Source organism: Mus caroli, unplaced genomic scaffold (genome assembly GCF_978045245.1).
Source record: "Mus caroli unplaced genomic scaffold, Mus_caroli_1 scaffold_10, whole genome shotgun sequence".
Taxonomy (NCBI): domain Eukaryota; kingdom Metazoa; phylum Chordata; class Mammalia; order Rodentia; family Muridae; genus Mus; species Mus caroli.
The window spans coordinates 76,145,273-76,169,814 of NW_028227265.1; the positions used below are offsets into that span (position 1 = coordinate 76,145,273).

The 24,542-nt window shown below is 38.0% G+C and overlaps 1 protein-coding gene across 1 annotated transcript in view; it reads right to left on the reverse strand.

The window, feature by feature from the left end:
* Vegfc (vascular endothelial growth factor C) overlaps nucleotides 1-23,937 on the reverse strand; it is a 104,662-nt gene extending 80,725 nt beyond the window's left edge. Inside the window, exon 1 of the mRNA XM_021170241.3 lies at nucleotides 23,181-23,937. Coding sequence (XP_021025900.1) covers nucleotides 23,181-23,327 — 147 coding nt within the window. The 5' untranslated portion in view covers nucleotides 23,328-23,937. The remainder of the gene's footprint in view (nucleotides 1-23,180) is intronic.
* Between the last annotated feature and the right edge of the window lie 605 nt (nucleotides 23,938-24,542).

Consider the following 24,542-nt stretch of genomic DNA (forward strand, 5'->3'; position numbering starts at 1 on the left):
TGGAAATTAAACTAGAGTAAATGTTCAGTCTCTCAATTGCTAGCTGGCGCCTGTCACTATTATCTCACTGGTCTCAGAATACTTAGAATTATAGTAGCAAAAGCTAAGCCCACTTCTCTCTGAAGCAACTGAATGTCCTCGGTAAACATTACTCCTTAAAAGTAGGAATCTATGTTTAAAAAAAACTTTTGTTATGAAAAACAAACATTTTAAGATATATCTGGCAATTATACTTGGGTACTTGTAGACTCATTTCAAATTTGGCAAGTCATTTAGAATTAAAAACAATAAATTCTAATGTTATTAAAACTGTTATTAGGATACTAGTCAGCAGAATGATTTTTTAAATATACTTAGCAAGTTTATTCAACTAGTTATGAAGTTCCTTTTACAATGTAACATGGTATTTATTACCAGTGACCTTAAGGGTATTGCCCCAAGACAGCACTGCCAAATAAAGTCCCAAAGTAGACATCCCAGACAGGAAATAACATGCTTCAATCTTGAAATTATCTACTTCTGAGTCCCTACCTCTAAAACCACTGAGTGAATTGTTTTAGAAATCGACAAATAGTGTTCTGCGGTTTAAAAAGATTAGTTTGGCGTTTAATAAAGATGAGGAATTACATTGTGACTGGTGAACCATGAGGCACGTCATGATTCATGTTGCATGTGATGAGCACATTTGTGTTTAGAATGACAATGTTCACTGTATACATCAAGCCCTCATAAGACTCATACAACATGCTTTTGTTTCATACAACATGGAAGTGCAAATAACGGATAATTATGTGAATGTTACGTCTCCTATAGAAACTATTTATATATCAGTTAAAATAGGAATCAATGTGAAAAGTATATTCTAATGTTGCTCTACTGAGATGTCAGCACATAGGAAAGTCATATAGTCATACTGTAAAAAATAGTTCAAAACAATAAGGGCATATAATCCAATTGCAGGTAAATATTCAAATAATGAAATAGTCAAAATGTTCAAATGTCAAATTTCTTAAAGGAATGGGTGTTTTCAGCTCTCTTTTAAGAGCTTTTCCATGTCTAAGTCAAGTTACATTTGATACATGGTCTACTTAGTGAAAATATGTTTTACATAGTATGATTAAGAATTCAAATAAGGAGCTGGAGAGTTGATGGCTTAATAGCTAAGAACACTTGTTCTTCTTGCAGAGGCTCTAGGCTTAGTTTTCAGCACCCACATGGTGGCTAGCAACTGACTGTAACTCTACTTTCAGGGAATTTGATGTCTTCTTTTGACCACCATGGGTATCAGGCAGATATGTGTGTGGTATACATACATACATACATACATACATACATACATACTTGTGGACAAAACATTCATACACATAAAAATAAATATATCTAATTTTTTAAGTACTAGAGTAATAAAATCAATAGGCAAACAAGGAAATAAAGAAATGTGTTCCAATATTCTATTATCATCACAAATACACTAAATACATTTTTAATCTTCTGGTTTTCATATTATCCTGTGTTAGTGAGTAAATCATAGGGCTCGAGAGAGACATACATATATATTCTTAAAGACACATGAAGAGTTCCATATAGGAACCAATGAATGGGATGCCACTTGAGAAAAGAAACTATTCATTACTTTCTTCCCTGAAGAGACTACATTGCACACTTACTTGGAGTGTTGCTGTAGTGTGAAAAATGAAATTATACTCTCTCCTTGATGACTTGGCTTTTTTTGCCATAATCCCATAATATGTGTCTGTGATCTAATATCAGCTGTCCTCACTTTTCATATGAACACACTAAAGAAATTAGCATTAATACTGAAGAAAGCGAGGTCCCAGTTTACACATTAAGGAGTAGAAAAAAATTCTCAAGGACAATTAATATTGGAAATTTTTCTGATTTCAACTTCACACACAGAAAATAAGAAAGTGAAAGATGGAATAGCATTCTGTTAAAAAATAATGTAATATTTACCTAATTATATTTGACTGAAACCTACATTATTTTACTACTTTTTCAGAGCCATAGACTTCCCAAGAGTTTTCTTTCTTTATTGCACTTCTACTTTTGATATATTAAAAATGATTTCAAATCCTCATCTCTATGACTATTTCATGGAAAAATGCTCTCTGCAAATTAGACCTTAAATCTTTAGGACATGGAGAGTAATATTAATCTTACTCAAAACTCAGTGTTTCAAAAACATTAACTGTGCAAGTTACTCGAAAAGGAATGCATTAAGTTTGAAAGCCACAAAAAGGGAAAATATTTAGAAAACAGCAACAAATGCTACCAGTATTCTAATTAGATTCTACTCTCCGTTTCTTCTTCACAAAAAGAATTTTAATATCTTTAAGACCGCACATATTTTGCTTCTCATGCTGTCTTGAAGCTAAAGATGGCAAAGAGATAGTTTTGATCAAAAACTATTTTCAGATGATTTTTTTTGGTCTTTCTTTAATAGTGCTACCCCCATTCAGACACTCCATTCTTCAGTTCTTCCTTCCAATCAGATACAATGTTACAGAGGCATACAAATCACCACAACCACAGAAACCCAGAAACAACAACAACAACAACTACAACAACAAACCACTCATGCTAAAATGAACAAGTGAAAAAAAAGACTGAATTCCAAACATTGATGATAATGACAGATGACGTCTGCATTATAGCATCTTGGCCACCCAAGAAGGTTATTTGATAACTAGATATAAATAAAATGCAATATTCTTCAACCACTGAAATGCAACTTTTTGTTATATACAACCAAATCTCAAAGTATTTGGCAAAGTCATTTGAGACTGAAATACAATTATTTTATGGTTTGCCTTAACTGCTGAAAGTTCTTTCTAGTATCAAAGAACATACTACAGAACTTTAGTACTTTCTGGCATCAAAGAGCATGCTATAGGACTATAGAAAGCTTGGGATAGAAGAGCAAAGAAAGAAAACTAAGAGCAAGTTGTTAAAAGGTATAAAAGCAAAGAGGAAAGTAATAAGGAAAGCACTTGATCAATGAGAAGCAAAACTGATTCTTCCGTTGATTTCAGCTGATTCATATGCTCAATAAATATTCATTTAAATGCTAATTTTCAGAAACCCAGATATACACTTAGAAGAACAACTTCATTTCAAATCAAAATAAAAAAGAGACAAGTTAATATTCTACACTTTTGAAACCTACATGCCCTCAGTAAATTTCTAGGAAGAAAAAAGTAGAAACCATAATCATCAATAATATGTAACATAGAGTGGATTTACGCTATGCATATTACGGACTTCTTGAAAAAAAACCATGCACTTTAGGATCATTTAATTTGTGTCACAGGCAATTATTTCAATAAAATGAAATGGAATACAAAATAAAAGTTCTAGTTGATGTTTTAATTCATGAAACTCGAGGATAATGTTTAAAATTTAATTTACTGCATTAGTTTTTAAGTAATATAGGAAGGAGTATGTGACGCAGCTACTAACTTTGGAAGACTAAGTGAAAAGGGGAGAGAGCATGCTGTCAGCCGTTCTGCAACTGGGTACAGTTAAGACAATTTGTCCACACTGGGGATGTTTGTCAGATGTCCACAGAGTGTACACAACATGTAAGGGAAAAGAAATGAAACTAAAGCATAAACAACCTAGTCAAGAATCAGAAAAACATGACCAACCTTAGCAATTAAAATGTTTGATTTCTCCAAGCCTGGGTAGACCTTTAATCCTAGTACTCAGGAGGCAGAGACAGGCAAACCTCTGAGGTCATGATCAGCCTAGTCTACAGATTGAGTTCCAGGACAGCCAATGCTACATAAAACGATACTGTCTCTGGGATAAGAGGGAAAATTGATGTCCCAATATCAGCACAGAAAACATGTCATTTGATGATCTGGATTCTGTCTTGAAGGGAAGCATCAGAACATGTCTTAATTAACATTGCTTCCTATGCCTGCCTTGTTTTGACTTGTAGCCTGTGGATTGTCAAGTAAGACTATCCTAAAAATCAATTACTCCTGCTTCAGACATGGACAAGCTACAGGACAAGTGATTTGATTTACACAACTGGTAAAGTCAATGTGCCTTAACATAGGAAAGACTGCACAAATCCTGCCGACTCTAAGGAAGTCAAACAATCAGGAAATGATTGGAAGAAGTGATGTTAGACACATGTCCTGGAGTTAAAAATGAACAGATCCTTAGCCCAAAAGGGAAATAAATAAGTTGCAGAGAGAAAACTTATTGAGAGGCAAATCTTGAATCATTTTAGAGGTACTGTTGCCTGGCCTGTAGTCTCTACCCCAGTTTATGACTAAGGGATAAATTTAGCTGAAGTAAATCTATTGAGTCTATAAATAAACTATTAGAAAAATATATTAAAATGGAAACGTTTCAGTTATTATTTGATTTTTTTTTCTTCTAAAACTGTTAGACTGAAACACTTCATCAGTGCAGAACAGTTTGTACACATTTGAGAGTGCACTGCAGAAGAAAAGAGCTCTGTTTGTCACCGAACTGTGCTTTTTATCACCTCTAGACATTCCTTTGAGTTTTAGGATCGCAGTTAAAACAGTTCACGTGACATCTGCAAGCCGTTGTTGACAGATGGGATAAGCTTATAAACTATATATTGTCTACCCAGCTGTTTTAAATTTCAATGGGCATTCTTTCCTAATGTCCCACTTGATGCCGGTGAAGACAAATCCAGGATTTCCAAGGCCTAGAATCAACCAGGAGTTGTGAACAGTTGGGCTATTTTAATTGTCATTCTGAAGGAAACTTAGGACAGTATTTCCTTCAAGCTTCATTTGTTGTCAGTTTTCAGATTTCTTATCGAATTTTTCCCTCTAAAATCTTCACGAATTTCCCCTTGTATTCTGTCTAGCTTTAGCTTTCCAAATAATCACAGTTAGTAGGAGTTCATCTTCAGAGTACAAACACTTCTTTTACAACTTTTTTTTTTGAGATTGTAACATAATTACAATATTTTCCTCTTTCCTTTCTTCCATTCTAAGCTTCCCATATATCTGTCCTGGCTCTCTTTCAAATTCATGACTTTTTTTTCATTAATTGTTATTGTGTGATATATGTATATACATATATGTTCCTAAGTAGAAGCTGTCTATCAATATGTTACTTATGCATGTTTATAGGGATGACCATTCTATATTGGCTAATCAACTGGTATCCTCCTCCCTGAGGAAGATTCTTTCTCCACAGCTGGCATTCCATAGTTGCCTGTACTTCCTTGTGTAGGGTTGAGGCCTTGTGGGCTTTTCTCTGTCTACTCTGGCATGTCCACTGGTATGGTCCTGGTTCAGTTCCTCTCGGGGCACTCGGATTCCTCATACTTTATGGGTGTAGCTTCTGACATTACTAAGAGACAGTCTCGTAGAAAATTCCCTGTTCGTCTTGCCCTTAAAATCATTCTATCCCCTCTTCCACAATGTTCCTTGTACTTTAGGTATGGGAATATTTTGTAGATGTATCCATTGGGCCTGGCTTCCACAACCCTGCATTTTGATTGGTTGTGGTTTTGTGTAGTGTTTTCCATTTGCTACAAAGAGATGTTGCAAAGATTCTTTGTCCATTCACTCTTTCAAAGGAGGGAGGCAACCAATAGTCCTACCTAGTCCTACAGACTTTGATCACATCAAAGTCTATTATGACACAATAACAGTGTAATAGTGGCTGTACACATATACATCTCAGCAGTAACCATCAGTTCTCCAATTGAACTTAAGATTTATTCAACAAGAGGGAAACCATGCCTCTTCCTAGAAGCCTAGTAACTAATCAGTGCAAGTAAAGTCATGGATCCTGGAGGAGAATCCACAATTACAACGTCACCAAACCAGAAAAATACCTAACAACAATCTAAACATTTGTCCTTATACCTACAGATTAGACATAACAATTAGAATTGACAGAGAGTATGGCCTTACCAATACATATAACCTTTATTTATTTGAAAGCTATATTGAATAAGTCACCTTAAAGCATGCATAAGACAGAAATTCAACACTTTAAAGTATCCATCAGACATGTATAGAAGTTTTATTACAAAGATACAAATTACTTAAAGTTTAAGGCTCAGCACATTCAGGTCACAAAAGTGTGAATTTAGAGAAGCACTACTTTTTCAGGGGTTGATGTTAATAATTATGAAAATCTTAGTCCACATCAATGTAAAAAAAATGTCTTTTGACATGCAGAACTCTAATTCAAAATTGTAGCACAGCTTCTGCTTCACAGGTAAGAAAATAAGGAAACAAGATGAAATAGAGTTTCCTTAGCAGAAAAATATAAGCTGTCCCATAAACTACTGCATTTTATCAACCAGAATTAACCTACGGCAGTACTAGTTATAAGTCATGCTGGGATCCATGACCTCAAGTAGCCAAGTTTCAGCTATGAGAAATTCCAAGTATTTATCTGAACTGCACAGATAAATTGAATCAGAGCCAATAGAGCTATGACATAAGACATGACACATGATCAAATCTGTGACAAGAAACAACAACATGCCAATGTCCTGGGATATTTCCAAGGTGTTGCCAAGGCTTCCCACAGAGGAATCTTATAAGAGAGCTGCAATAAGTGGTAATAAGGAGCAGGAAGGACCTAGATGATTCAACCCCCTGCCCCTGCTCTGCCCCCAGCCTGACCCGAGCTCAAAAGCACCTTTCTATGATGATGTCATAGCTCATGAATTTTGGAAAAATTGGAAAATGTATTATACACGTTTTAGGTTGATTTGCTCTCAGTGCTTTGAATATATCAGAATGAACTATTCACCTATATCAAGAGTAAAATTTCATCCTAGAAATTATATTTAAATGTACTAAAGTTTATGTTTTTATCACTACTTTAGGCTATGAGTAGTATACTTAGTATTATTCTATTATCTCCTACTTTGGTGTTTATTATTTAACACAATCCACACAGGATTAGTTTTAACTCTTAAAAAAAACTTTAATGCATAAATTACTTAACTTTTTTGAATCATATGAATTGCTTCCTCCAGATTTTATTTAAGACCTAAACACTGGAACAGGAAGAGCAACCATTACTTGCTAAGTACAATGACAAATGTTATAAAGTGAATGACAGAAATCAAAGGCCGTTCTTGGGTGTATGGGCAGTATGTACTCTACAGATGGTGTGTACTTAAAGATCTGCTTCCTTTGTTTAGTCTAACTGATAGTGAACTATTTTTTTTAGAAAAGGACTAAAAAAACTAAGAACTTGGTAACTTTAAATAAGGTCTTATTTTACCCACAATTATAGTCACAGATGTACTATATTTTAATCAAAACCCATATAAAAAGAGAAAAATAACATGCAGGAGAAAGGACCATATGGCTTGACCTATGGATGGTCAAATGCAGAGCCCCTGTAGGTAGCACTGCTCGGAAGCTTCAATTACTCAACTCTGTTGCAATTGCTCTTGCTATTTGTCTAAAGGAAAGAAAAAACATATTTCTAGGGCTGGCTCATCAGTTAGAGCTATTCCAGAGTTCTCCCAAAGGTCTGAAAACCCAGTCGTAGGGATTCTGAGCCCTCTTCTGTTCTTTGTGTGAAGCAAACACACACATAGTATAGACACAAGCAAAATACATATTGACGTAATATATACTACATAAACATACCTTTAAAGCGCTTAGGGAAGGAACAAATAAGGATGTAGGACCTTCGAGGAAAGAATACTATTTGAAAGAAATGTCATCATCAACATGACATAACTCAATTTTTTTTTCCAACAACAAGCCAGAAAATCAAATTGAGCACTGCATCATCTTGAAGTGTTGAATTAGGAATTTGTGATTCAAAACTGATGACTTAGTAATGTAGCTTTGTTAAGAGTTGTTGGATTTTTTTTAACACCTAAGAACTTATTTATATGGAGTACCATACATTCTCTTCATCTTTTGAGTGCCAAAAAAATTGAATGTAAGTTAACTTTAATAGCTAATAATAACCCATATGTGTTAAAAACAATTTCAGGCCCCTGCTGCAAAAAAACAACAGCTCAGATTCAAAACACCATCTGATCTACACAAAACACCATCTGATCTACACCCACAAGAACTAAACCTTCCAATTCCTGAGAATTCTTCAATTCATTTCAGACATTTCTAAAACTTGCTGATTCTCAATTTTCATAATTGAACAAATTAGTTTTACCAATTTTAACCAATCATATGTTATCAAAGACTGACTGTTTCCCCTAAATACATCACACAGTTAAAAAATGCATGATTTTTTAGACTTCTTATGTTGACTTTATACAAAGTCCTGTGCTGGAGGTTACTTTTCATGTAATAGATTTCAAGTCATAAGGCCAGCTAATAGTACATTAAAATCAAATTCACCCTCAAAGCAAAGTATCAACTATGAGCTAAAATAATAAGAAAATACATAATTAGGGATGGAAATATAATTAAAAAAACATCTTCCAAAGGAACTTAAGTTTGAACTCAAATTGATTTAAAAACTTTTTCAATATATTCTTCCATGTGTTTTATGAAGACTTATATATCTACATAGACAGACAGATGCATAAGTAAAAAAAAAATCTGGCAGTGATAGACACAGTGACAATAAGTTAGCTGGTATGTAAAAGAGTTTAAACTGTTTCAGTTACATTTCTGTTGCTGTAAAGAGACACCACAGCCAAGTCAACTTACAGTAGACACTGTACTGGGCCCTTGCTTACAGTTTTGGAGGGTGAGTCTGTAACCAGTATGGGAGGGGGTAGCGGGTAGGCAAGTATAGTGCTAGAGCAGAAGCAGAGGGCTTATATCTGAGCCACAGAGGAGACAGAGAAGGGAAGGAGCTCTAACTAGGAATGGCATGGGCTTTTGAAATTTCAAAGAATAGTAACACACCTCCTCCAACAAAGCCATACCTCCTAATCCTTCTCAAACAGTTCCCTGAATGGAAGCTTAAACATTTAAATACATAAGTCTTAGAGAGAGAGTCAATCTCATTCAAACTACCACACTGTAAAAGTCATGACTAGGTTCAATCCCTAGAATCCACATTCAAAAAAAAAAAAAAATCGCTTGATGGGGTGATGGGATGACTTGCTGACTTGAATCTCTAATTCCAGAGCTTTCAAGTTTGGAGAAACGGAAGTTAGAGACAGGAGAATGGACTCCATGCTTAACTAGATGCTAGTGTGGCGTATACTGAACAGTAGATACAAGAATAATTGTGACACAAAAGGCTAGGAAATAAGAACTGACTCCCAAAGATGTCCTCTGACCTCCACATGTATAATGTGGTCTGTGTATACCTGCAATATCTGAACCTCCCCCTTCAGTTATTTTAAAATAACTTGAAGCCTACTTAAAATAGTTAATCACAAAATAGTACACTAGAATTAAATGAAACATTAAAAGAAACATTGGGGGGCTGGTGAGATGGCTCAGTGGGTAAGAGCACCCAAGTGCTCTTCCGAAGGTCCAGAGTTCAAACCCCAGCAACCACATGGTAGCTCACAACCATCTGTAATGAGATCTGGCGCCCTCTTCTGGAGTGTCTGAAGACAGCTACAGTGTACTTACATATAATAAATAAATCTTAGGAAAACAAAAAAACAAAAAACAAAAAAAAAAACCAGGCTGGTGAGATGGCTCAGCGGTTAAGAGCACTGACTGCTCTTCTAAAGGTCCTGAGTTCAAATCCCAGCAACCACATGGTGGCTCACAACCATCCTTAACAAGATCTGGTGCCCTTTTCTGGTGTGTCTGAAGACAGCTACAGTGTACTTACATATAATAAATAAATAAATAAATATTTAAAAAAAAAAAACCAAACAAACAAAAAGAAACATTGGAATGTACTATAAAGAAGACTTCTTTGTGTCTGATATTTTGATTTATAACAGTTTCTATACCTTTGAATATCAAGGAAAAGATTGTTCAATAGGATACTTTGCTTTACAGTCAAATAATATGCTCTAAGTTAGAAGTCAATATGACCTTCATACAATGATCCAGGCATTAAGACATACTTTTTTCCTACTGCACATAGGAAAAGACAACCTATAGCAAAAAAAAAAAAAAAGTGGGGGGGGGGTGAAGAACCCAGAGAGTAGCAAAGTCCTTGCAGAAAAATCAATTAAAAGCTTCATCTTAGACAAACACTTCTGTAAAGAATGAACTTAAACTTTTACAGAAAATAGTATTTCAGTGTTCTAAAGTAAAACCACACAGCTTCAGACACAGATAGGTCATTGTGAAATCCATAGTCACCATACTGAAATCCACACTTAAAAAATCTAGATGACTTTTTATTAAGAATTAAGGATTTTTAAGCATGTGTACCCTTTTGTGAACTCATTAAAATTCAGATTACTGGATATTGGCCACTACTCATTGTATTGAGCTGTCTATTAAAACTCACCAATTCCATTCACTAAGCAAAAATCAACTTTTTATGCATAATAGGCACAATAAATACAGTATCTGTATAGCTCAATTCAATATCAAAAATACAATTTGAGTGCATAAAAGCTTTAGTTGGTAAGGTATTTTAATTTTCATTGAAAACTAAATTATATTCATTCATTTGCTTAATTTACTGGTTTAATATGATCCTATGAAGAGGAAGCTGTCCAACCCAAAAAGAAGTGTGGCTACTAATTGAGACACGTGAAGCAAAGACTCACCACAGTACACACAGTTCTCAGTGGTGTCATGAAAACCCTGTCACAAGTACCTACACAATATGAAAAATGACACAGAAGAGACATAACTGAATCTCAGATATTGTCAGCTAAAGGAGGACTGAAGAGCCTCTGAAGCATGTCCTTGTGTGAGTCAGCTTCCTATCACTCTAACAACTATTTAACCTACACCTTTTACATAGAAAAGATGTATTTAGACACATGGTCTTCAGGTTTCAGCACATGAGCTCTTGGCTCTGTCAATTTGGCCTGTGGCAAAACAGAAGATAATGCTGTGTAGTAGAGAACACTAACTTCATGGAGAACTGAATGCCAAGGATGGGGGAAATTCATCTACAAGGGAATGGCCTTAATAACCTAACTTAATTCATTTTCATTAGACTCCTAGTTCAAAAGTTTTCACCATTTCCCAATGGTATTCCCTACAGGCCAGTAAGCAAACCATAAGCATATAGGAAGAAATCACGGGAACAAAGGAAGAGGGGGCAGATTGGTCAAAACCAAGTCACTTCAGTGGAAAATGTGTTGGTCACAGAAACTTCACTTAACCTTTATGACTGTGGTGGAGCTTTGAATGAGAATGGCCTCCATAGGCTCAGATATTTGAATAACTGATCCCTCCTTGGGGAAACTCTCTGTGAAGAATTATGAGATGTGACCTTGTTGGAGGTGATGGGCTACTACAGTAGGCTTTAAGGTTTCCAAAGCCTCTGGCCATGTCCAGTGTCTATCTCTGCCTACTGGTTGTGATCAAGATGTAAGCTCTCAGTAATTCCTGTACTCCATCATCATGGATTCTAATCTTCTGAAACTTTAAACCAAATTAAGTGTTTTCTTTTATAAGTCGCCTTGGTCATGGAGTTTGTCATAGCAACAGAAAAGTACCTAAGACAACTGTAAAAGAATTTGAAGACTCAAATTAGCTTGAAACTAAGCAATCACACTTAAGTTTCTTGTCTGTAGCTCATTGTCATGTTGCACCATGTATCGGTAACAGAATGATAATATACTCATGTTAGATACACCACAAAAGTGTATTTCTCTAAATTAGAAGTTGTCTCCAACACACCAAGTATCATTGCTAGCAGTTTTGAGAAGGGAAAGTCTTACATTAATCTATGACTTCATTATTGGCTTAATGTGTATATCTAAAGCGGCTTCAGATGCCCTGTGTTAAGTGTAACAGTAATGACTCATGAATAATTTTGGCCTAAATTTCTAGTTTGGCATGGATAAACACCAAAAAAATAAAAGAAAGTCAGGAGACTCAAAGGGAACAAACAATGAATCATTGTCCTCTCAAAACTAAAGTTTGGCTCCAAGACAAAGGGATTAGTGTGTTTTCCTGGGATGCCATTAATGTGATGACCTATACGCAAACATGAATCTAAATAAGTGTTCATTTTTCAAAACATAAACTTGGAAGAGGACTTTAAAAAGAATAAAGTAACTAAATACACACAACAGACACAACTAGAGAAAAAGAATGAAAAATATTCCATTTAGGCAATAATACTGTAGTAAAGTAAACTATGGTGGTTTCAAACAGACCCACATCTGGTATTTGATATTAACTGGCTACTTCCAAGAAACGTTTTGAGCTAGCGGAAATAGCAAGGCATTTTACAGATTATAGGAATTCAATTATGGGACACAAGGCAGCTGTGTGGCCACTCAAAGTTAAAAGAAAATCAAGACATTTTACTTAAGATCCAGTCTGATTTAAATTGTCAATCTCTGTCTACTCTGTTTTGTTCAAGGGGACATGGAAATAGGGATAGACTTGACTGAAGTGTAAACAGAGAAGAGAGAAAAGGAGTCCTTTTCCTGGTGAAAGGATACAGATAGGACTGCTACCAACACAACTATGTTTGCCATTTTTGAAAAAGGCTGTAAACAGTTCACACTACTTGTCTGAGAAAGCAGATAAGTGGCTTCCTGGATGGCTCGACAGTTCCCGTGGGAGAGATGTGCTGTTGGCCTCCACGTGGTTCGTTTATGTGCACACTCAATTGTTTGACTTCATTCTGTTCTCAGCCTTTTCTAGTACTTTAGCAAGCTGGACTCCAAGATACCATCACAGTCTTGAAATTTTTCTCATTATGTAGAAGAATGCTATTTCACCCTGATTTGCCCCCAAAAGTAAAACAAAATAAAATAAAATAAAGCACAGCAGCATTTTAAAAAAATAAAAACAGTATGTAAATAACAACAAAAAAATCACTGTGCAAAGTTATTTTATGAAAACTCTTAAGTCTGAATGCTGTGAAATATCTACATAAGTGCTTATGTGTATGCTTAGGAGATATTTTAATCTTGGCATTAAAATCCAAAATTATTTTTTAAGAATATGAAACCAGTGTATATATAGACACACATATATGCATAATATGTTGTCAATGTGTACATTCGTACATTCACTTATATTATAGAGTAGCTACTGTGTTTTGTTTAGAAGTATGATTGATATCTGATTAAAAAGACCTAAAATACTCCAATGAACATCTGTACGAGGATCCTCATAAAATAACTAGATTCAAGACCATATCTAGAGCTTAGACATGCACATTCCTCTTATATTGCATGGCCTCTTTATTCTTAATTGTTGATACATGTGTGTGTGTGTGTGTGTGTGTGTGTGTGTGTGTATGCCTTCTTAAATACATAATATAACCTGCTTATTCTGTATCATGTTACATATATAGGCTTTCATGGCTGGTCAATTGACTTAGAAAACCAATTGATGTCTTTTATTTTTCATTGTTTTTTTCCTGAGCACTCACATGCCTCAATGCCCCATACCACACGGTGGACATATGGGAATTATGCAGTTCATAGTATTGACTGGCAACTGAATAGATCCATCAAAATGAAACCAAGTATGGTATTTTGAGTACATTTAGAGTCACTGAGGTAAACCCGACTTTTAAAAGAAGTTTCAGTGCCATTAGTCATCTAAAATTCAGCGGCAGGAAGGTCCAACCTGTGCTAGTTGGCATTCAGGAAGGCAGTCCCAGCGAAGCAAATAAAACTCACTTTTCTAAGAAAATCCACAGAAGTTTAAATTCTGCATGTAAGTTTCACCAAGTTTTCTTCAATTTTCTTTGATGAAAATGCACTTTAAAATTTTAGGCAATATGCACTGATTTAATTTTAGATTTGCAACACTTATCAGCATATGTGGTAACTTCATTAGGATTTTATGTGTACATATTGAAGTATCATATTAGTATATTTAAAATTAGCCTGTTTTACTAAAGAATTTTTTTGGATTTCTTTTGTCCTTAAAATAGGGGCATACAGTGAAGCTCACACTGGCTTCAGATTTGGCTTCTTTCTCTCTTGCCTCCTGAGTGTACAGATTTCTTTACTAAACAGATTTACTTTCTATATTTTTAAGCTGAGCTTTTTTGAAATTATATGGTATAATACTCTTTCTATGTGGAGCAGTGTACTTCTATCCAAAAGATCCCAGTAAGAATCACTTTAGGTGAAGCAGATAATATCATCTTGGTTTCTTGGCTTTGTTTCTGTGGCCAAGGCTGTCATTTCACTTCCAAGTACAGGAAAAACAAACAACAACAACAACAAAACCAGGCACTCAGCACAGACAAAATCATGTTCTAAGCATTACATGTGTGGCTTTAGTCTAAACAATTAATACTCTACATCCATAACGTTTTAGGATAATTTATCATACATAATATGCAATAAGTTTGTTTTTAGTGTCTAGATAACCAGAGCTATTTCATATCCCCATGACATAATCTTAGCTTTGATTTTTCTCCCCTAATCATGAAGCCAAACTATTATATCATTGAAAGCTAAGCATATGTCAGTAATAGTGCTGATACATCCTTTTCTCAGTCACTTATCTACATATAGACTCTTTAAGTTCAGTGATATAGTGAGGCACTTTGTTGTTTTCCTTATTTGCAAAGAAGCTAACCTGTGCTGTCCTACAGGGAGTGTGGACCACTGGCAGGGTGTGAGTGAGTGTGGTTAACCATGATAAGGATTCAGGAAGTACCACAGAGCCCATACCCCTTTGCCTGGCTTAAATCTCTATCCAGGCAGTTCTGCTTTTGGCTGTTATGAGACTGCAACAAGTTTCAAATGATGATGATGACTTCTAGGCACTTTTTTCCCGAGTTCAAAGCAAGGTACAGGGCTTCGGCAGCAGAGGAAAAGCAAGCTTGAATGGACTTTTCGCCATGTAAGACCCAGACCATAAACTTTACGTGAAAGGGAAAAAAATCATTTGGAAATTAAGATTTAAGATAAAATAAATATCAAAATAAAGTCTACTAAAAACCTGTAGATGATACAAATCCTACCTCCAAAAGCTACCAGGACAGTGTCCACACTAGAAACATGAGAATTCATCCGGCAAGAAAAAAAAGTATTTTAAGACACATTTTGCCATGAATTCCCAATAAAACCAAGTAATTCAACAATCACTGTTTTCATTAGTACATGAAGTATAGGAACTGAACATTTACATTGGAGAGGCAGATACAAACCTAAAGCATTTGTTGTAAACTTTAGAATTTCAATACAAATCAAATCCATTAGCACTCCTTTTTATTCAACGTTGTTTGCACTATTCATTTTTTTTCTAACTTGAAAAATCAAAGATTTCTTAACTACCAACTTACACAAACTTGAACCTGCACATATATAGCAAAAGGTCAGCCCCCCTAATAATAAGAATGAGTTTCCTCCAACAGCAAGGCAGTCTTTGAAAGATGACAGTACACATGTCCAGACAGTGGAGAAGGGATGTGGTTCTTGCCAACCAACATTTGTTTTTTCTGGACGCTCTTACTGGGGAAGGTTCATTTGACATGTAAAGCTGTTTGTTGTTGGTTTGGGGTTTTTTCCCCACAAAACAAAACAAAAATATTACAGTTTTCCAAAAAAAAAAAAAGAAAGAAACAAAGAAAGAAAAGGGAAAAAAGAAAAGAAAAAGAAAGAAAATCTATTGGAACTCTTTTGCAAGGATTCTGGCTAAGCACTTGTTCTTTCAATATACCTGTAAGTCAGAACACTTATATAGCAGACATTGTGGGAAAGGCCTGTAATCCCATCACTCAAGAGGTAAAAGATAGTTCATGGTCATCCCAGAATGAATAGAGTTCCAGGACATCCTAGGCTCCATAAACCCTGACCCAGATAGACAAATAGACAGACAGGCAAGCCAGCCGGCAGACAAACAAACTGTGACCACCTGACCAATTTTTAGTCCAAGTGCAGCAAACCATAAAGGCCAGAATAAAGTTCATGTTCATTCATAAGTAAGTGTGAATAGTTGATGGTTGGAACAAGTTCTCTGCATTGTTGCATATTGCTGCAATGAGCAGGAGAATTGTAGATTCTGAAAGGAGATAAGAACATGCATCCTTCCTAAACACAGAAGGTGTTGCAAAGGTTCCCTTTTTTATAGAAAGGAAAATTAAAACTGCAAAAACAGACTATTCTTGAGAAGGGGGGCTGACTGTCAGTAAAGTGGCTGATGCCCAGGTATAAAGATCTGACTTTGAACCAGAGTATGAACATAATAAGCCAGGCTCAGCAGAGTCTACTTGTGGATGAGAAGGCAGAAAGGGTGTAAGAGTCAAAGGGTATGGAGGACACCGAGAATCCCAAGTTCTTTAAAATAATATGATCAAAATACATAGGAGACCCACACACACACACAAGACAGCCACCACCCCATTCCTCAACATTAAGGTACTGCTATTTTTCCTGGCTATCTACTTCGTGCCTTATGTTTATCTTTTTTTAATGTAACATGACAGCTATCTATAGAGATGAAGAGAAAAGCACAACGACATCAGATTATGAGAACAGATCAATGCTAAGTGTGTACAAAAGTTCTCGGGGTGTTGAAGACCACTGGTGGTCACTCTTACTCTCAATATGTAAGGAGCAGTTGATAACCGGAGGACAGCGTAAATGTATAGCAGCTAAGGCAGGACTTAAGCTGGCAGGGCAAGAAGTTCCAGTCCCCAACATGCCAGGCACCAGGTTCTCAACAACTCAGTCACCCTTGAGTGAAGCATTCAGCTTGCTAAGTGACTATATCTCCATCTCAAGAGCCAAATCCCCCAAACCTACCACCCTAAACCTTCTCAGATCCATGTAGGATAGGAATAAAAATGATAGACCTACCAAGGGGTCACTGCAGTCAGTAATTAACTGTGTCCTAAAACAATCTCAATGGTGTGATGTGAGGATTTATTATCACTCAGGAAATAATAATTGAGAAGAAATACAAAGAAGTGAAAGCCAAAGAAGGGTAAAGTTGAGCTTTATGTGTATAAATCCGGCTCTGTGCATATGTATCTGGCTCTGTGTGTATGTATCCGGCTCTGTGTGTATGTATCCAGCATTGTCAGAACACGGACCAAGAGTGGAGTCTTGTGAGATTTCCTAGTACTTGTGAGAAAACTCACAAGTTTTCTTGTCTTGTGACAAGGCAAGAATATTGTGACCTTAGCTTCTTCAAAAATAAGGAATTGTTCTTGGAATGGGTTTTTGTGTGTGCGCCTCCCCCAACCCCTGCCAGGTGGGGTGTTTAGGAATGAGTTTGCTTCAGAGTATTCGTTACAACTGGATGCCTCTATACTAAAACGTGGTTATACCATGTGCAGCTTGCCTGCCATGTTCCACTTGCCCATATGATTGTACACTTTACACATGTGACACTCTTAACCCTCAGAGTATACACTGTGAGATGCTCTGAGGAAAGTCAACCATTTTATAAGACATTAGTGGGCCTCCCTATTGGCACCATTCTCCCAGGTCCTATCACCTTTAGAACAATAAACAGAGCACCATACAGATGAATGGAAAAAAAAACCTAAAGCAAGAATGAGAAAAACAAATCAAAACACTTAATAATATACTCTGAGGAGAAAAAAGCTCTACAAACTGTATGACTGTCCTTAACTATCAGCTAAATTCAGAAGAGGGAACCTGGACCCAACCCTTCCCTTAAGCAAATCTCTGCCCTTCTCAGAGTGGATTCCTAGGAGGTCAAACACTAAACTCCTAACAGAAATTGATGTGGAATGTGGGATGGAATAATGAGAGATTAAAAGACTCTTATTTCTAATCTTAGAATTGTGGTGTTGTGGAAGAGTTTGGGGGGGGCGAGGGGGTGGAGCTACTTCCTACCAAGAAGAATAGATAGTAAAGCACAAAAATAGAGACAAAGCTCCAACTAAATGATGGTGCACTTCCTCTATATATTTCCTCTATGTTAATTGAACAAAATTACATTTTTGTATGCTGAATACTGACCAATATACCATATTCTTAATCCTTCATAGGAACTATAGTAACAAGTTTATTGCAAGCCTTAAGTCTTACTGACCCTAAACAATTATGTCCCTTTAAGGCAGAGGTTCTCAACCTGCGGCTCACCAACGCATTGAGGACTGCATCTCAGATATTTTCATTATGATTCATAACAGTAGCAACATTGTCGTTATAAAGCAGCAGTGAAAGAATTTTATGGTTGGAGTCACCATAACGTGAGGAAATGTATTAAAGGGTCACAGCATTAGGAATCATGAGAACTGTTGTTATATGGGCTAACTCTGAAGGAGATTTATTTTGCTTTTGCAAATATGTCTTATTCCTAATAGTGTCCTAAGTGGTCTATGGAATCACACTACTACTCATCCTGTTCTGTAAAATAGCCTAATTCTACAAGAATATTGCTCTATGACTAAAGGCCAGGGTTAATCTATCATAATCAAACTTTCACAGTAACCAATCACCAGACTGATGGCTCTATCCTCTGGGACAGCTCCTCCATCTTTTCCCTCTGTCTCTGTCCTGCTGGGACTATGCACGAGACTCCATCAGTATAATTGTTTTGCTTCTTAAGTAGACCACCTCCCAGTAAAAGTCTTTATGATGTCTATCCAATCTTATGCTTATATTTGTTGTTGTTGTTGTTCAGATCATAAATAATCCCTCTCCCATGACTCAGAGTTTAGTTGAAACCCTAGAAGCTGGCTGGTCCTCAGAATTTTAGCTATCTAATCATCTTTGAACTTAGGAGAACTCACTGTTGTCTGTGTAACACCCCCCCACCCCCCTTGTCCCCTGCTCCAGCTCCAAACTGTTCTATTTGCCTTCTCATGACCCTACCATATCCTAAGAACATGCAAAGTTCTGGTTTAGATGAATTCATCTATTAAAAACGACTTTGAATTACAACTCAGGCTCCTCTCTCAAGTCGAAGCTCCCAGATCAAATAGACACATTGATGAGTCTCTCGCAAATTTCAAAGCATACAAAATGGCTTAATGCCAATTTCATAATAATAGATAATAAATTATCTTGACTTTTTCAGTTTAATGGTAACCACACCCCAAAAAAACAAAACAAAAAAACAGAAACTGGCATGTCTTTCAAGGTCTTTCAAGATGACCTCTGCATGACATGATACTTCACAAGCTGATCAATAACATGAAGACTATGTAAAAACTAATGAACTTAGTCGTTCATATGCACCATCCAGTACTTTTACTGTGAAGAGAAATTACTCAAGATATTAGTTCAACTGTATCTTTTTAACCAAAGCTCAAATTTATTTGGTATCAGGTTAAAAGAGAAAACAGAGTCCTCCAGGGCATTCTGGTGTAGGCACACATATGGTACTTTGAAGAACACTGTCATTGATTTAGTTGACACTGTAAATAACAAAGTAAAACACACATAAATGGGGCTGGAGAGATGACTCAGTGGTTAAGAGCACTGACTGCACTTCTGAAGGTCCTGAGTTCAAATCCCAGCAACCACATGGTGGCGCAAAACAATCTGTAATGAGATCTGACTCTTTCTTCTGGAGTATCTGAAGACAGTCACAGTGTACATAAATATAATAAATAAATAAATCTTAAAAGAAAAAAAATTTAAAACACAGAGATTTATTTAAAGGTGGATAAAGACAACTGTAAGCCAAAATATGTAAAGACATAGGTATTTTGTATAACATACTCCTTCAAGAACAAATTATGAAAGCATGAAATTTGGGAAAGAGAGTTCTGGAAGGAGTTGGAAAGGCAGAGTAGAGGATGGATATAAGCAAACTATGATGCATACATAAATAAAATTCTCAAAGGAAAAACAATACTGTGTTTTAAACGTTTTATAGCTATGCAGGAAGACAAATATGATCAGTGCCTTGCTCAGCAATCATCAGAGGAGCTTCCTTCTGCCACAGACTAGAACAAGTGCAGACACTAATAGCCAGATTCTATGCAAAGAGAAAGAGACCTTGAAACTTGCAGCCATTAAATGGGATATCTCCATCAAAACCCTCATCTCAGGTCTTAGGGAATCCTACAGAAGAGGTTGAAAGAGTGTAAGAACCAGACCAGATGGAGGATCCCCAAGGAACAAAACCCTCTAAATCAATGTGAACAAAACATATAAACTCACAGAGAGTGAAACTGTACCCAGAGAGCCTGCACTAGAGGAGGTTTGAGAGCTGAAAGGAGAAATGTACACATGACCCTACCCCAAACCCAGAATGAACAAAGGACTCTTAAGGGTGCGCTGCATGCCCAGCAGTACATGGCTAACAGACCACAAACTTACTTTGTAGTTTCCTTGTTACATAATGTCACTTATTCATTTTAAACTGTTTCTTGTGCCTTCTTTTGGGCTCCTTCCCTCCATTTATTTGTTTATTTGTTTGCTTTGTTTTCCAATTCCAATGTGTTAGTTCTTGTTTTGCCTTATTATATTCCATTTTATTATTATTCCCACAGAAGCCTGTTTGCTTTCTAATAACAGACAGAAAGTGGAAGTGCGAGGAGCTGGAAGGAGTAGCGGGAGGGGAAACTGGAGTCAGGATATATTATGTGAGGGAAAAAAAAAACTATTTTCAGTAAAAAGCAAAACTGTTTGATAATTGTAGTCTTTTTGAGGTATGTCTTCCTTCTGATTTATTTTTTGTCATAAGCCAATGTCTTTTGTAAAATTAATTTCTTCATCTCCGAACAAGCAGAGTATGCTCTACCCAAACTGAGATTAAAAATTATTAGATATGGCAATCAGGTGTTCTTTCTGAGATCATCAGTTGTCATTAGTTTGATAACAAGTTTTGAATGTTTCTTCTTATGGCCACATCATACGTTTGCCTTAGTTTTCGACCCTGAGTTGTTTACTTTAACATCCTTCAGAAAGCATTTTAGGACTTTTCATTAAATCATACAGACATGAAGAAAAGAATAGAAAGGGGAACCTACTAAATTCAGTTCCAATTATCTGGGTGGCCATGGGTACCACAAAGAAGATTGGATGCTGAGCTTTAGACCATATTGGCTTTCCTATATTGTGAATTTTAAATTGCTACATGGGTTTTATTATTTAACAAAATTTTGTGTGAGTTAATTCTATGTATAATTGACATCCTGTATGAATTTTGTCAAATACTTTCTTAGGATTTAAGTTGTTCCTGGGAAATTAACTGGTTTCCCTCCGGTTCTCCAGTATTTGCTAATTGAGGTGCCTTGAAAGGCCACTAGGGAGAGACATGGAGTCTTCACACCAAGGTTTGGGTCACTGGGTGCAAGTTTCACAGCAAGGATACAGTTTCCCTGAAGGCAGCAGTAAAACAAGCTGTCAAAAGTTCTACTTGCCCACTAGGGAAAGGCTCAGTAAGCAGAAGTATACTGCTCATGAAATTCAAACATACAAAATTATGTTTCCTCTGATAGATTAAAAAAAAGTCATTACATACCAAATATCAGTTCTTATTCAACAGACAATATTTAAAAAATGGTTAAATAAGAAAAGAAACTTTTGCAAACAAAATTTTCAGAGAAAATAAGATGTTTAATGACCTACAAATGAGAAGATCCTTTGAAGATGAAAAATGAAAAAGCTTGATTTTATCCTACAACTTTCTACCTCCTGGAACACACAATTGAGCTCATACAAACATCTATGCTCTGATACAGTCATTTGGGATTGACCCAGACGTGACAGACTCCTTGAATAAACTATTGGCTTATCTGGAAATGCTTCTCATTTAAGTCAATGCGTCACACTTTCGTACTGTAAATCAAAGCCTAGTTATCATAGGTGATGGTGATGTTGTCTGACTAAGTCACAAGTATGTCAGTTTGAATTTGCAGAGGCAGAAAGTGAATAGGTCTGGCAAAATTCAAAGACTCGAATTACAGGAAGTACGATTCTGTCCCGAGCTTTACTTCTGTGGCATTTAGAGAAGAGGATATTCTCATCATTGTACTTATAGTAATAAGCGTGTGCTGAACGTTGCAGTTCTCATAATGGACTGCAAAATCTGGTATTTGTATTTTTACCAAATGTAGACACATGGTAACTTGGTATCTTATAACCTAGTCTTGTCCGTATTAAAGTTTTTCTCAGACAAACCTTTCCAGGGAAGGTGATTTGACCTCTGCACATTCTGTGTATGTTCACCAATAAAGTCAACTGAAAGTTGAGAGTAACACACCCCCTTCTCCGCCCCCCACTTGCAGTCAGCTACTATAAACCACTTTAGTCTGCTTCCAGCCAGGGGGCTTCGCAGTGCCTTAAACACAAAACTTTTTCAGGAGTTCAAGATCCCAACTATTACGCCAAGTATAAACTTTAAGATGTTATAAACATATTCTTTAGAAGGTTCAAGTGAGAAGTACACAAGATAAGATAACTGAGTCAGAGAATCGGAATGTCTTCAAAAGTCCCTTAACGTGTTTAGGAAAGACGCTATTTCTCTTTAAAACAAAATAAAACAATACTTTGATTTTTTTTTTTTAAGTATCTTATAGCCACTGTTTAGGAACAGAATCGATAAAGTTAGGGGAAAAGTCTCACTTGACTATGGTTTAAAAGATTCCAATTTCTGTTACATCTTGGATTTGACCAAGTTCAAGTTAATTCTGAAATCCAAAACCTTTAAGCCCAGTTTCTAAATTTACTCAAACTTTTTCCAAACTAGCTCACAGAGACTGGGGCCCCTAGCTATACAAACTCCAGAAGCATAAAACTCCGTTGTCTGGTCACACACCCCAGAAGCTCTTTGGAGTCCAAAACCAGCCTGGAAAAGAAAAGAGCATTTCCTACAGCAATGAAATTCTCTCTGGACCCATGCCACTGGGGCAGGGTGCAAACTCCCCTGTTGGCAGGAGACCACTATGAAGGAGAAGGAATCTGTGTGACTGAACACCTCTTGGGCCCTTCCCTCCTCCAAGTTGCTTTCCTTTCTAGTAACAGTTTTCCACTGGGGGAGAAAAAAAAAAAAGAAGAAGAAGAGAAACTTTGCTCCAAGCAAGCGTGCACCAATCTCTAACTTTGGATCCAAAGGTTAAATAAATAATTATGCACACACACTCCACCGCAGGTTCTCTGTACACCCAGTAAAACCAAGCCCACACACAGTCCAGGACTTGGGAGCCTCGGATCCTCAGCCCGACCCGACGGGGTCCCTTGCACCTACCTTGACCTCGCCCCCGTCGGGCTCCGCTTCCGAGAAGCCCAGTCCGGACTCAAAGGCGGCGACGGTGGCGGGCGCCTCCCGCGGACCGGGGATCAGCGCAGCGGCGAGCAGGGAACACGCCAGAGACAAGAAGCACAGCAAGTGCATGGTGGATGGACCGGGAGCAGGGAGGCCGGTCCGTTGGCTGGCGCAGGCTGGGGCGTGAGGCTGAGGTCCGCTCCTCGTCCCTGTCCCGTGGTTTCCTCCCGGGGACCCCCCTGGCGAGCGTCTCCCGGGGCTCCGCGGCTCGCAACTTTTGCCCTCGGCTCTGGCAGCCCGCACCGGGGAGAGGCTCCCGGGTGTCAGGTACGAGCCTCACAGGAAACCGGACATCCGAACTGCCCTCGGTGGCGGCCGGCGAGGTGAAGCGAGGGCGCCGGCTCCGCCGATCGCGGTTTTGTTTTTGGCGTTTTGCAAAGAAGAGGGGGTGGGGTGGTTAAGCCCAGTCACCCCGCGATGTTCCACTCGTCCCGAGGAGCCCTCGGGTCCCTCGTCCCCCTCCTCCCTCCCCTCGCCCGAAGTGAAAGGAGCGGGGCCGCGTGAGCCGCGGGAGAAGGCGGTGGTGGCGGCGGAGCCGGGGGGCGGGAGGAGGGCGGCGGGGCGCCCGGCGGCGGCGAGGCCCGCGAGCTCCCGGGCGCTCGAGCCTCCTGCGCGCGCGGGGCCGAGCGGTGGCGGTGGCGGCAGCGGCAGCGGGCGCAGGGGCAGGGCATGACTGATGCGCCCTCTGCCTGCGCTTATGTGAGAGAAAGCGGCAAGAGGGAGGGAGCGTGCCGAGCCCAGTCTGCCCTCCCCTCTCTTTCCCTCGGAAACTTGCTCCCTCCAGCCCCACGCTTTCCTCCAGCCCCACCTCCATCCACTCTCCTCGCTTTCCCTTTCTCTGCCCTTCTCTCTGGGCTCTGCTGGGGTGCCGGGGTGGGGGGTCAGGGGCTCAAGTCAGGTCTGGGGACTTGACTCTCTCTGCAGGACCAGTTTTAGGGGCCACATGACTGAGCTCAGCTGCTAGAAAGATGGGGAGGGGGAAGCAGATACAGTGGGTAGGAGACGCACGCTTTGGCCCTGGCAACCCCTTGTGGTAAAATCCTTCTCCAGACATTCTTTATCCTGAGAAGTTTGGGACCAGCCTGAGAGTTCTAAAACACTTCAGAGAAAAAGGTCATCATTATAGCAGAGACCTTTGGGGCCATAGTGCCCTTCCCAGCACCACCACCTCCACTGTTTTCTGAGTTACAAATGAAGCAAGAATGCAAAGAGGGACATCTCAGAATACAGGGCAAGTCATTCATGCTATGATCTTTGTGATCTTCAGGAAGACCTAAAGTTCCA